Source organism: Periplaneta americana, chromosome 10 (assembly GCF_040183065.1).
Source record: "Periplaneta americana isolate PAMFEO1 chromosome 10, P.americana_PAMFEO1_priV1, whole genome shotgun sequence".
NCBI lineage: Eukaryota > Metazoa > Arthropoda > Insecta > Blattodea > Blattidae > Periplaneta > Periplaneta americana.
Window position 1 is genome coordinate 98,447,408 of NC_091126.1, and position 14,194 is coordinate 98,461,601.

The 14,194-nt window shown below is 37.0% G+C and overlaps 2 protein-coding genes and 1 pseudogene across 3 annotated transcripts in view; all 3 read left to right on the top strand.

Moving 5' to 3' along the window:
- LOC138707927 (uncharacterized) overlaps positions 1 to 14,194 on the top strand; it is a 272,613-nt gene that overhangs the window by 20,984 nt on the left and 237,435 nt on the right. The window lies entirely within an intron of this gene.
- Positions 1 to 14,194, top strand: part of AMPKalpha (AMP-activated protein kinase alpha subunit) — a 113,791-nt gene that overhangs the window by 10,545 nt on the left and 89,052 nt on the right. For both annotated transcript variants that reach the window (XM_069837991.1, XM_069837992.1), the window contains exons 2-3: positions 1,213 to 1,354; positions 6,690 to 6,783. In XM_069837991.1, the coding sequence (XP_069694092.1) occupies positions 1,213 to 1,354; positions 6,690 to 6,783 (236 nt within the window). The remainder of the gene's footprint in view (positions 1 to 1,212; positions 1,355 to 6,689; positions 6,784 to 14,194) is intronic.
- LOC138707289 (general transcription factor IIE subunit 2 pseudogene) lies at positions 2,083 to 2,487 on the top strand (annotated as a pseudogene).

Genomic DNA, 14,194 nt, shown 5'->3' on the forward strand with positions numbered 1-14,194 from the left:
GGATCAGGTACATGAGGGGACCACAACCCAGTGCTGATAATTCAGTTCTAAAAAATCTCTGAAATAAAATCTACTGATTAGTAAGCAGTGTGTGCAGCAGCAGAAGTCTACTGAAAGAATGGTTGCCGGCATTCATTGTCAATTAGTTAGTTGCTGACATTCATTGTCAGTTAGTTGTTCAGTAGATGTCTTAATGTTTCGAATGAATATCTTTGTATCGGTATTTCTGCTCAATAGTCTTCATAAAAAATAGGCCCTATTATTCTTTGTGCATAAAAACCACACCACACACACATCTTTCCATCGTGTAGCAGAACTTCATTGCACAAAAGCTGGGAGTTTTCTGCACTCCAGCACCAGTTGCTTTCTGAAATGTTGTGGACATATTATTTGAAGCATGCTTCTTCTGAAAATGTAATTGAGGTTCCACTCTCCTACCAGCAACACTATTCAGCATCCAGTTACCAAATCAGACTCTACTCATGTGGTAGCAATTCGCAGACCACTGTACTTTTATAAGGTTTTAATTTATTCAGTTTAGTGGAAACTCTTGCTGAGTATTTGGAATATCTTATTTCCTGACCATGCCGACAGAGATTTTTTGGGGTGTGTTCCACTCATTCAGCTGTTTTATATAACTTTTCTTCTGTAAAAATTCTGCATCCATGTTTTTTGTTAAGAGGTCTGTTTGTCATAACTTTATAACTAGTTGATGAACAGTTCACTTACCTGGAACAGGATTGCTGGGACATTTTCTTGCAAATCACTTTACCATTATTCTGCACAAATTCATTTTTACATATGTATTATACATAAAAACTCTTTGTTCTGGACTAGTATACTTATGTCATAGCATAACTAACAAACATATAATACATGCACAATAATGATTTTAATATAGTACTGTGCTGACTAACATGCCAAATCACTAACAAATTCTAAATCAAACACACAAAGATAACAATTTAACATAGAACTTAGTAAACATCAATTCACTAAGAAACTCTAAACCAAACTAACTGGCTTGACTTAGTGTCGCATGGTGTCTTATTTCACTCTGCGACTATGCCTGAACAGAGCCATCCTCTGATGGTCCCAAATGCTACTAACTGCTCTGTATTTACATTGCTTCTACCTTCATTTTCATAATTGTTACTCTCTTTATGCTGATGTATTTTGATGTGTATTCATATCAATATGTTGTCATTACAGTTGGAGAACATCAACTAACGAAACATAAAGTTGCTGTGAAGATATTAAATAGACAGAAGATCAAGAGTCTTGATGTTGTTGGAAAAATTAGGCGAGAGATTCAGAATCTCAAACTCTTTCGACATCCACACATTATTAAGCTGTGAGTTTACCGTATTTTTTAATATAAGGACTTGTGTGGATATTATTTCCACAGTAGTGTGATTTTGTGCATAGAGTGCACTTGGCAAAGCAAAATGAGTCTACATGATGTATATGATTAGCTTAATCTTAGTCCAGGACTTACCTATTTCTCAGCATATTATTTGTCTCGAAATATTTGTCTATTTCTTATCCATTTATGAATTAATTAATGTAGGCCTATTTAACATCAAAATTTAATAATTAGAGGCCAGATGTTTAGACATTTACAATACTTGGAATAGAATGTGTAGTTTTTTATTTAAGATACATTTAGCACTGAAATTCCAGGTCTCAAATTTATTCCCATTACTGCAGCAGAAATTGGGCATGTGATAAAACATCTAAAAACAAAAAAATTCATCTGGATATGATGAAATACCAAGTAGAAGTCTAAAGGTCTGTTCTGAAATAATTTGGCATTCTTTAAATTGAAGAGTCCACTGCAAGAATGATGGATGTCACTTTCTTGTTGAAAATGAACCAAGACTGTCAATGCATAGCTTAAGACATATAGAATGTACATAGAGAGTTATATAGCATTAACACTGACAGTCATTGTCCAGTAATGATTGGAAAATCACAGTTGAGCTTTGAACGCTCAGCATTTCAAACTTTCAATTGCTTCTTCTGCAAATGTATTTATTTTTAAAATTCAAAACATTGGCCTAATACCGGAATCAACTGCGTTTGTTGAAGCAGCATGACTTGAAGAGTCTTGAAGGAATTCTGTTGGAAGACGTTCAGGAATTCTTGCCACATTGTGATAAAACCTTCAAGGCTTTGCAGAATGAGATCATTATACATCTCGCGACCGATTGACAAGAAGAAGATTGTGTTCTTCAAAAACAAGACAGCAGCTCTGCCTGTGGACGATGAGTTCCAGAAACTCAGGCGTTCTGTGGCAGTTGAGAGCACGGATAACCTGAAGATAGAGGAATATCTGGAGAAACAGGGAATCCGCTCCATGGAAGATCATAGACCCAAGAAGCCAATCTCCACAAGCGTAAGAAACTGAACCAGTGCAAGAAGCAGCTCAAGATGCCGCGAGATGAGCACTTGGCTGACACCCTGGAATTGTATGATGACAAGTGAAGATCGGAGAAGTGAGAGTGGGATTGATTATTTGAATCGCTCCATGCAGAAAGGACTTCAGTCCATTAGACCTGGTTTTGAGAAAACTAAGGAAAACAGTGTGTACTTTGTATTCCTTTCTGCATAGAACTCTGAGCCTGACGCTTCAGTTTCTGTCTTTCCAAGCATTGGACTGAATATCTTTCTGCACAGGCTGATGGAACCATCCATAAAGATATGATTTCCATCGATATCTCGTTTTTTCAAAATTTGTGACTGAAGCCCTTTCTGCATGGAGCGATTCATTTATTGTGATGTTGGTAGAGGAGACTGATGCTGTTGACTGAACACGAAGACCGGTAGACAATGCGTGTGCATTGTGTGCGACTGAAATGATGACGAAAGTGTGTATGTATTAAAATAATGCTATAAGATTGCATAAAAATAAAGTACACTAAACTATCATAAGATAAGAGAAGACGTGTAAAGAAAAGCTAGCAAAATACAGTATGAAAAAAGGGCCTGGAATCTGATTGCCATAGATTTCGTCGTAATTTTTGAAATTTTTGTGCTGAATAACAGGACTTTCGGCTATATTAACTATTAGTTGTTATCTACTGTTATCTAGAAATTAAATTTCCATAATTTTATGGACATTGTTTTAGATTAATATTAAATCATTATTATAAGCTATTGTATGTTTGGTCTCTATGGTAATACCTATATTAAAGTTTTAGTTGTCGTTTCCAAATGACATCCATCATTCTTGCAGTGGAATCTTCAATTATTTATGCAGTTTGTCTCTACAATGTGATATTTTCCCAGGAAGACTCAAATACTCAAGAATAAAACCATATACAGAGTGTTTCAGAATTAAACCTAATAAATTTATCATGTTATATCAATCAATCAATCAATCTTTATTAAGCCAGAAAATCCAAGAGTGTGTGTTGAGTCAAAAACAGGTATACAATAAATACATTAAATTAGTAGAATTATCGGTTAAAAGATAATATGAATAGAAACATAAAAATATGCTTGAATATTATAGAATGGATTATTTAGGAGACAGTTGTTGACAAGATTTAAATCTACTAAAACAAATAGAGTGGGTATCGAGAGGTACTTCATTGAACAAGTCAATAGCAATAATTTTTAACCATTTTTTTTTTTTTTTTTAGTCAATCTAGCATTTGGAACTAAGAGAGAATAGTTATATCTTGTAGAATAACCATCGAGTTCGGGTTTACTTATATATTTGGATAAGTTATTTTTGACCTGAATTAAACAGTGAAATATGTATAGATTTATTGTGGTAAGTATGCCTTCACTAATAAACAAAGGCTTACAATGTGCATCAAAGTCTGAACCACTGATTATATGGATAGCCTTCTTTTGTAATTTTAGAACTCTATATTACAACTATTTCCTCAAATTTGAATACCATATAGCAATATGTTGGAATAAACGGACGGGGATTCTAAAGAAAATTAGAGTGGATTGGAAAGAGAGAAGGTTATTCAGTAATTTTTATAGGAGATGAAATGTCAGGAGGAAGTGAAATAAGGAGAGGAGTACATCAAGGACGCCCTTTATCATCTACTTGTAGAATTTAGTGAAGAACTGTTTTCAAAACATGGGAGGGGTGATAATAGGAGGAAGATATGGCGTTGTTAGCAGAAGAGGAGATGATACTATGGACAGTGCCGGATTTAGGCCTAGGCAACCTAGGCAGTTGCCTAGGGCGCAATTTCCAGGGGAGCGGCATTTTCTCTCTCTCTCTTTCACTTATTGGTACATCTTTTCCGAAGTTTGTTCTCGAACACTTTGTGGAAGTCGGATTTTGTTTTGTTATCGCATTGTCGCGATTGTGGCGAGAGTAAAAGGAAAGTGTGCAACTGCATAGTTATATTGTAATGCCAGTATCATGTTGTTATACTAGGAAACTGCTTAAATTGAACCGCTTGTATGAACAAGAATGCATTGTTGAAAATCAAATTGGATGTGTGTTTATTAACTATTTATTCCTATGGATAGTAACCACAACTTTCAGTTACATTTCCGGTATAATTATAACATCAACAATACTATTTAATCACTTTCCAGCATATGCACTACCGTATATAATTCGATATGAAAAGTTTATTACGCAAAGAGCTGGAGTTTATGTTAATATAAATTCACATTATTATTAATAAATTGGATAAATTAAGCTTAAATTTAAATTTACACATAGTTTATTTGGAAAACATTGAGAGCAAGTATCAGCAAGTTGGGAGTGTTCTTGAAATGAGTTAAAAGAGTAGTTCACAAGCTGTGAAGCGAGGACATTTTCTTTATGTCAGGTTTAAAGATTTATTAAACGTAAATATATTAACATAATATTGTAATGTGAGATGGAAAATTCGCCATTATATATTTTTCCAGTAAATTTTTCTGCCTTACAAATAGTTGATTTCTTCATTCACTTACAGCCTCAATAGCTTCACATATATTCCTCACTCAATATTCTCATCACTTATCAACTTGAAAGTTATAAGTCGTCTAACCTTTGATGGTTGTATTAGTACAGACTCCAAAACAACGCTATTGTCACGTTTGTCTTGCAGTGAGAGTACTGATTAAGAAATAAGAGCTGGCGAATATCATATTTTGAGAACTTTACTAATCTAATTTAAATTCTCACATCACTATTAGGTCAGCATGAAATTATGAAAGCCTCTCATTTTAAAATAATTACTGTTGGCTGAGGAAAATATTATAACATTTATGTTATATGATTCGTAATTTCTCTTCTTCATTATATCTGTGAACTCCTCACTTTATTTTTCATAACACATTCACAATCACAGCTCAATGAGCACCCGTACTGATCTGTGTTACTGAAACCAAAGCTGTTCTGCTAATGCAGGTAATGTACAGCCCTGTCGCGTTCCCCTCCAAGCCGATTCACTCCCTCCAGGTAGGGGAATAGGAACTGCACATCGCACAGAGACAAGTGCACAATGTGCAGGGTTTTGGGATGCCTGCCTTAGACCATGCAGCCAAGGTGCGGAACGCTTTATAATATACTTAAATAAAATAAATAATTAATGGACGTTATAAATTAAACCTGTGGAAGGAAAAAATTACAGGAAAACTTAATTAAATACATTAATTTTTGCGGATGATCAAATTATGGTGGCAAGAAGTGAGGACGATCTAAAACAGTCAGTTTTCTAATTACAGAACTATAATACAAATATATCCTCTGGTTGAGGTTCTGGCTGATATGTACATCTATTATCAGGCAGTACATCTCACTTGACAATATGTGTCAGAGAAAGAACAATTTTGTTTGTATTCATCTAAATTCTGACTAGTGTAATATGTAGCTAGTCGGCTATATATGTAATGAAGGGGGAAAGGAACTGGCCACCCTACCCCATTATCTTCTGGTCTAAATTGTCTCGTAAGTGGTGCCTTCTTGGTATCACTTGTGAGGTTCAGACCCGTCTTCGGACAGTTGACTAAACAGCAACAACAGCAATACAAATATTTTGGAAGGAAAAAAAAGACAGAATTCAGAAACGTTATATATAGTAAGGAAAAAATATTATTCAACAATAAATCAGTAGAAGTAAAACATTTTCTATATCTAGGAAACATATTCCTTTGAATTATTATCAAAGAGAAGTTAGGAGAAAATAAAATAATATGTAACAGATGGAATGGAATCCTACAACAAAATTTACGAAAATAAATGAGGAAAGAATTTAAAATACAATTCAATATCAAATCCAGCTCTCCTATGTGGCAGTGAATGCTGGGTACTGCACCGAAATAATGAAAATAGACTTAATACCTTCATAAGTTCCCTGACAGGAATAACACTGAGAGATCATATTAGGAGTGAAAATTTGAGAAATCAGTGGAATGTACAGGAAGTGGCTGCTAATGCCCATAACTACCAACAAAAATGGAGAGATTATGTTTTAAGGGTGCCAGAATACTGTTTGCCACAAATGTTTCTGTGATACAAACCATATGTAGAGAGGTATACACTGCAGATGAACTGACCAATTTCTAATGTCATAGAATGGGAAATTGTACTCTTGATTTTAAATTCTGTAATAATTAAGGCATGTTTTCCTTTAGTTGCTGTAGTCATTTGAATATGATAATGATTTTTTACTATACAATAACAGTTTATTCATATGTTAATATGAAATATCTTTTTGTAGTTATCAGGTGATCAGCACACCAACTGACATATTCATGATTATGGAATATGTATCTGGAGGAGAACTCTTTGACTACATTGTTAAACATGGGAAGGTAATTACTAATTTATAGTCTATCTGTATAGTACAAAAAATTTTACTTGTGTGTGGTTTCTTTCAATTATGTCCTACACTATACAGGGTGAATCTTCTCATCCTGTGGACTGGTAACTAGGAAAATCTGCATTTTACAGACTTTGCGAAATGCAGGTGCTCACATCTCATTCACCAGCCTGTCCGATAAGGCTACGATGTTCACCTATGTTAATGTGCTGTGATTGCGCAACGGTTAGCATGCTGGACTGTCCCAGTGTAGGTCCGGGTTCAAATTATGGCTCTGGATACATACTTTTTTTTCATAATCTATCTGTGTTTCGAGAACGTTGTAGAAAAGCATATTTCCTGTTTGAATTCATAGAACATTCTAGACATTGAATTTGACTCTAAATAGGTGGTTCCAGCCGCTCATGCACAGTGCGGTATGTAGCAGTCAATTCGGCCGAAAGTTACACAATGTAGGGGACTGTGTTTATGGTATAGTCTGTAAAATGCCGGTACTGCATAACTTCTCAATCCGCAGCATGGGAAGATTCACCCAGTATATTAATGCACATCCTTAACATAAAATAAAGGTTTTCTGCTGATTGTGGTAGGAGCAGCAACGTGTTTGGTTTAAGAAATGCCTTTTGCCTAATACAAACTTTATTTTCGAACTAATTTATTTTGTCGGAATAATTAATCCCCAGAAATGTTTGATATATACGAGGCGGATCCAGAAAGTAAGTTTCCCGATTTTTTCCCCTTGAAAGTAAACTTAATTAGCCGTGTCAATTGCTCATGTGTAACAGATCTATGACGTATCAATCATATGCCAGCTGGACAGGTCCTACCTGGTGCCAGTAGCGTGGCAGCAGTGGTCCGAAATGGAAGCTCTTATTCCTTCTCCCGCTGCCTGCGAGGTTCGGTCGGTGATAAAGTTCTTTAATGCACAAAGCATTGCGCCAATTGAAATTCATCGGCAGCTCTGTCAGGTCTATGGGCCGAACATCATGAGTAAGCAGATGGTGCGTTGCTGGTGTAGACAGTTTTCCGAAGGTCGTCAAAGTGTCCATAATGAAAAGCGCAGTGGGCGACCACCCCTCATCAATGATGATCGTGTTCAGCTGGTGCGGCAGTGCATCATGGAGCACCGTCGCTTCATGATTACGGAGCTGAGCAGCCATTTTCCGCAGATATCGCGATCCTTGTTGCATGAGATTGTCACCAAGCACCTGCTGTTCAAAAAAGTGTGTGCCAGGTGGGTGCCGAAAAACCTGACACCCGAACACAAAATGCAACGTTTAGGAGCAGCACTGACATTTCTGCAATGGTATCACGATGACAGCGACGAGTTCCTCGACAGGATCGTCACGGGTGATGAGACTTTGATTTCGCACTTCACCCCGGAAACCAAGCAGCAGTCAATTCATTGGCGGCATAGTGGATCTCTGGTCAGGACGAAATTCAAACATGCTGTCGGTACGGAAAGTGATGTGCACGGTGTTCTGGGACATGAAGGGCATTCTGTCCATTGACTTCCTTCCAAGAGGTGAAACAGTGAACGCTGACCATTACTGTGAAACACTGCGAAAATTGCGACGTGCCATTCAAAACAAGAGGCATGGAATGCTTACTGCAGGTGTTGTGCTCCTCCATGACAATGCTCGTCCGCATACGGCTCGGCGCACAGCAGCTGTTTTGACGGAATTTGGCTGAGAGTTGTTTGATCATTCACCCTACAGTCCTGATCTTGCTCCCAGCGATTTTCACGTTTTCTTGCACCTCAAGAAATTCCTGTCCTTCGGTGAGCGTTTTGGCAACGACGAAGAGCTGAAGACGTCTGTCACATGCTGGTTCCATTCACAGGTGGCAGAGTTCTACGACAGAGGGATACAAAAGTTGATCCCACGATACGACAAGTGTCTCAATTCTGATGGTGGCTATGTTGAAAAATAGCTGAAACATTGCTGTACCTGTTGCCAATAAATGTTTTCCTGAAAGTGTGTGTTCTTTTTTTTTTTAAAATAGGGAAACTTACTTTCTGGATGCGCCTCGTGTGTGTGTGTGTGTGTGTGTATATATATATATATATATATATCTTTACTTTTACTTTTAGTTTGCTTATATTGTTGTTCATAAACCCAGGGGACACTTGTAGCACATTTTATTAGTGAGAAACAAGTGGGCTAGTCACCGGCGTGGCTCAGTCAGTTAAGGCGCTTGCCTGCCAGTCTTAAGTTGCGTTCAGGCGCGGGTTCGATCCCCGCTTGGGCTGATTACCTGGTTGGGTTTTTTCCGAGGTTTTTCCCAACCGTAATGTGAATGCAAGGTAATCTGTGGCGAATCCTCGGCCTCATCTCGCCAAATATCTCGCTATCACCAGTCTCATCGACGCTAAATAACCTAGTAGTTGATACAGCGTCGTTAAATAACCAACTAAAAAAAAAAAAAAAAGAAAAAATGGTCTGATCACTTGGCAAAAGAAGGGACACAAAATATCGCAACGGCCCTTACCATCAAAGCCAACATACACAGTAATACCAGAAATCAAAACAAAACTTGATCAAACTTATATTAAGCACACCAAAACAACAATTCAAGGAAAAAAGTGGATCAATAGAGAAATCGAATATATTCATGCTGACAGCAAGGACACTCTAGCTGCGAAATTTAGGATTCTAAAAGGTCATGACTGCCTGGCACACCATTTGCAAATATTTGACACGGACACCTGTATATTATGCAACACAGATGCTGTAATGAATACAAAACACCTACTTCAGTGCAGCACTCTAATAAAGACAAACAAAATGCAGAAGATGCAACTAGCCTATATTGGGAAGTAAGAAGAAAATGGTGTTAACTACCAAGATCCAGGTCATTGGAAATCATCAATTATCATATATACTTTTTATGGGGTACTCGACCAATGAAGTTATGTGTATTATTCTCATATAACCATTTTGAACTTGGCACTTGGCCATTCTTAAATCTTATGTGAATAATAAACATTGTGGATGTTCAGAGTCTAACAGACAGGGCATGAAAGATTTGGACATGAATATATTGAATGAAAGTAAAAGTTTTTGTTTAAGTGAATATGAGTGCTGGAATGAAGGTTAGTAACGACAGTATTGTTGCATGAAAGGAAAGCTGGATTTTGTAGTTATATATTGAGCTAGTAGTAGTTTGTGTGACAAGTTAAATATATACAGACAGCTGACGTTTTTAGAACACAAATTATTTTTCTCTTTGTTTCCAAAAAAAAAAAAAAAAAGATTTAAATTTCGAATTTTTTTCTATACTTTCCTCAGACATTCACTTATCAATCATAAAAATTACAGCACGATTGATTGATAAATATTTAACGTGGCGGGAAACTGATTTCTCCCTCCCTTTGGCTGCAGTATTGCCATCTTTCTCACATGAAACGTCAGTCTCTCGCACAAGTCATCTATACTACAATGCCACAGCAATCTCTGATTGGTTCTCCTTATAAGCAGGAGATTTGTCGTGGAGAATAGCAGACTCAGTTTTTGACCATCACATTCACCTCTCCGCATGACTTTCTTCTCTCTTTGCCTCCTCCTCCAATATCCTCTTCCATGTTTATTTTGGTCTGTTTCTTCTGCCCTATCCTTGTGGATTTCAATTTAGGGCTTGTCTCTCTACTGCCATCTGACTTACGGAGTGTGTGTCCAGTCCATTTCTATTTTTTTGTGTCTTCATCTGCATGTCCACAGGCTTTTCATTTATACGATTCCACAGCTCTGCATTTGAGATAACATTTGGCAAAAATACTTTCAGAACTTTCTGTAAGCACTGGTTGAGGAAGGTCTCAATTTTCTTGGTAATTGATGTTGTTGCCTCCCAGGTCTGACATCGCTAAACAACACCTACTTTACATTAATGCTATATATCTTCAATTTTGTTCATATGAATATATCTCACTGCTTCTCCAAATGGTGTACAGTTAGATGGAAGCCACATTTGTTTTTCTGACACTACTACGTACATCATTCTCCAGTTTTTGACACAATGCTTCCGATATATATAAAGTGTTTAACATCCTCTACATCGTTTCCTTTGATTGGAAACTTGCTATCAATAGTTGTGTTTATTTTTAGTGATTTGAGCTTCCCTTTATTAATACTTACACTGACCTTTCCTGCCTGTGTATCCTCCATGTTTCTTAAGTTCTGTGAGGTTGGCACGAATCATCAACATAATCAATATCTTCAGGTTTGTTTGTAATGTCCTAACTTATTCCTCCTCTTTTCCTCTCAGTTATTCTCATTAATTCATCCATTATGGCAAGGAAGATGGATGAGGAGAGAATACATTGTTGTCTTACTCCCGAATTCATGGTTCTAGGCTTTGCTGCTGTGAAATTTTGCTTGTGCCTTAAAAATCGTGTGCTGAGGCGTATGAAATGTTACACAGTCTTGTGAAGAATCTGTTCAACCAAAAATACTGCCTGTAGGTGATGCAAAATGTTTAAAGCTGGAATGCAGTCATCATCAAAAGACACTACTCTTGAGGATTCAGCCACAGCTATTATAGACATAAACAGTGATATCACTGTTGGGATTGTGAGGGAAGATAGAAAAATAACATTAAGAAAGTGTCAAAGCTCTAGAACATTATATTAAGGAGATAGACAACATAACATAGAAAAATAACGTTAAGAAAGCTGTCGGAGATCCTGAACATTTCATTAGGTGCTGCTCATACATTGTTAACAGAAAAACTGCACATGACACATGTTAATCCATGGTGGCTTCGAAGCAGGGGCGGTTTTTCGGGTGAAGCTCTTGAAGTGGCACTTCACCTGTTTACTAAGCGCAACTTCACTTATTTACAACTATTTTAACATTTTATTTTATTTCACTTCAGTTTTATCTTTTATGTTCTGCGTTGTGATATGTTCTGCACTTAGGTATTCTGCATTATGGAACACCAGTCCCATAGTCTTGCTGCAGAGTGGGGAAGGGTGACAATTGCAGCTATATTCCTCTTTCAGAGGTAGAGCTTCTCAATTTGCGGATTTGTTTATGGGTAACCATGGCAACGAACATTTGTAAGATTTCTATAGAGCCTGTCTGCGAGGGTACTTGAATCTCTGACAAAACATTTCTCTTGTAGCTGCAAACACCTTATAGCTTCCTGGCTTGGCTCTTTTGTAAGGAAAATAACGGCACGCAAATACAATGAGATAAAATTCCTTGTCTTTCACAGTGTTCACACTTCTTTGTACCTGTTAATTTCAGTTTGTGAGATGTGTGAATAGAGTGACTGTGTTATGTCTTGTTGCTAAAACGATATATTAGAAGATTAAGTTAACTAAGCAGTTATTTATTTTTAGTAATATTATTTTTAAAAGTGGTGACTCAAATATTTTTATTAACAACAAGGAATGTATACTATAAACGATATAATGTGTAGCGTGTTACAGACACCATTTTCTCGATGGACTGAAGGTGATGAAAGAGATGTATTGTTAGCGGGGAAACCACCGGCGCAGCTCAGTCGATTAAGGCGCTTGCCTGCCGGTCTGAAGTTGTGCTTGGGCTGATTACCTGGTTAGGATTTTTCGAGGTTTTCCCCAACTGTAAGGTGAAAGTCAGGTAATCTGTGGCGAATCCTCGGCTTCATCTCGCCAAATACCATCTTGCTATCACCAATCTCATCGACGCTAAATAACCTCGTAGTTGATATAGCCGTCGTTAAATAACCGACTAAAATAAAAACAAATGTTAGCAGGAAAACCAACACTTGTTATTAATATATCGGCAAAAAAGTTGAAAAGGAAAGGTGCGAAATCTTACACCAAACATTTTAAAAGTGCGTGGTACAGTGAATATCAGTGACTGTGCAGTAGTTCTTATTGGAAAAATTGTTTTGTTGGCCCTGTTTGTTAGTCGGAATACAAAAATCAGCATGGAACTCAGATGGATTTTGTAAAAACAGATTAAGTTTTTGTCAGTTTTTTGAAGAGGCTAAAGAAAGGGGTGAATTTTCAGGGCGGAAATATGTTAAGCTGTCAGAAGGTGAACTTTTTCAGAAGTACAAACAATTATTTTTGAAATACCTGACGTCATATTTATGCAAGTTAACACTAGATATCAAGATATTGAACAGCTTCAGTTTTGCTCTTTTGCCAATACTTTAAAATTTCTTCAGTATTCTAATATTTTTCCTTCTAATGCTCTTGCCGCTCTGTAAAAGACTTTCCCAAATTTGTTCAAAGTAAGTCGTTTGAAAACAGAACTAGAGCTTCTCTATGCAGATCATGAGTACCAGAACATTTCCCCTGATACAAGCACTAAAACTTGTAAGAGAAAACAAAGACGTATTGAAGAAACCTATAGGCTCTTTTCCCTTATTGTGACATTACAGTCAACAAGCGTTACAGTGCAATGAAGCGAAGTTTTTTTTTTTTTTTGTGCACTCATCCGCATAAAGACAAATCTTCGCAATTCAATGGCACAAGGGAGATTAACATCATTGGCGTGCATCTCCATTCACAAGGACTTGCTACATGATCTGATTGAGAAGCAGCCATTTCATGACATCAGTGACAAATTCGCCATCCATAGAGACAGACGAACCAACTTAATCTATAGAAAATAGTTAAGTCGTACATCATGTCCATTAATAAAAGAGCTTCACCAACTTTTGAGAATGCAAGCCGCCACTGCTTCGAAGACTGCTTATTCCTCTGAAACTGAAGATCTGTGTACAGATTTCTGTAGAGCTCCAAAGTATGTTAGAGGAATAAGGTGAAGGGGTTTTTTTCGAAGGTCGTAACTGGAGATAAGACTTGCTGCATCATTTTGACCCAGAAAGCAAGCAACAGTCATATGTGGAAATCTGCATCATCACCAATACCAAGGAAAAGACATAGTGGTGGTGGCATATGCAGGAAAGTTCATGGCCTTCACATTTTTTTGACATTCAAGGAGTGGTTTATCAACATATACCAGCACACACAATATAATTGTAACATGATAATACCAAAAAGTGTACTGAAGTACTTATAGTGTCGGGTAAAAATGACCACATTTCAATGCACCTTGATAATGCATGGGCCTACATTTCAAATGCTGTCACGGTGTATCTTACCAAAATAAACGTGATATGTATCCCTCACCCCATGTACAGTCTGGATTTTGCACCATATGATTTGTTTCTGTTTCTAAAGTTGAAGAAATAGCTTTGTGGAATGCACTTTCAGTCTTCAGAAGAAGTGCTATAGAGGCATTCTGGAGGACCTATAAAAAATGGTTTCCAGCATGTCTTTGAAGACTGGCAGAACTGCTGGGACAAGTGCATTGTAACAAATGGGATCTATGAGAAGGATCATCAACTATTGGGGGATAAATAAACTTACATTTTGATTGCACTCTTTTAACACTTCTATCACT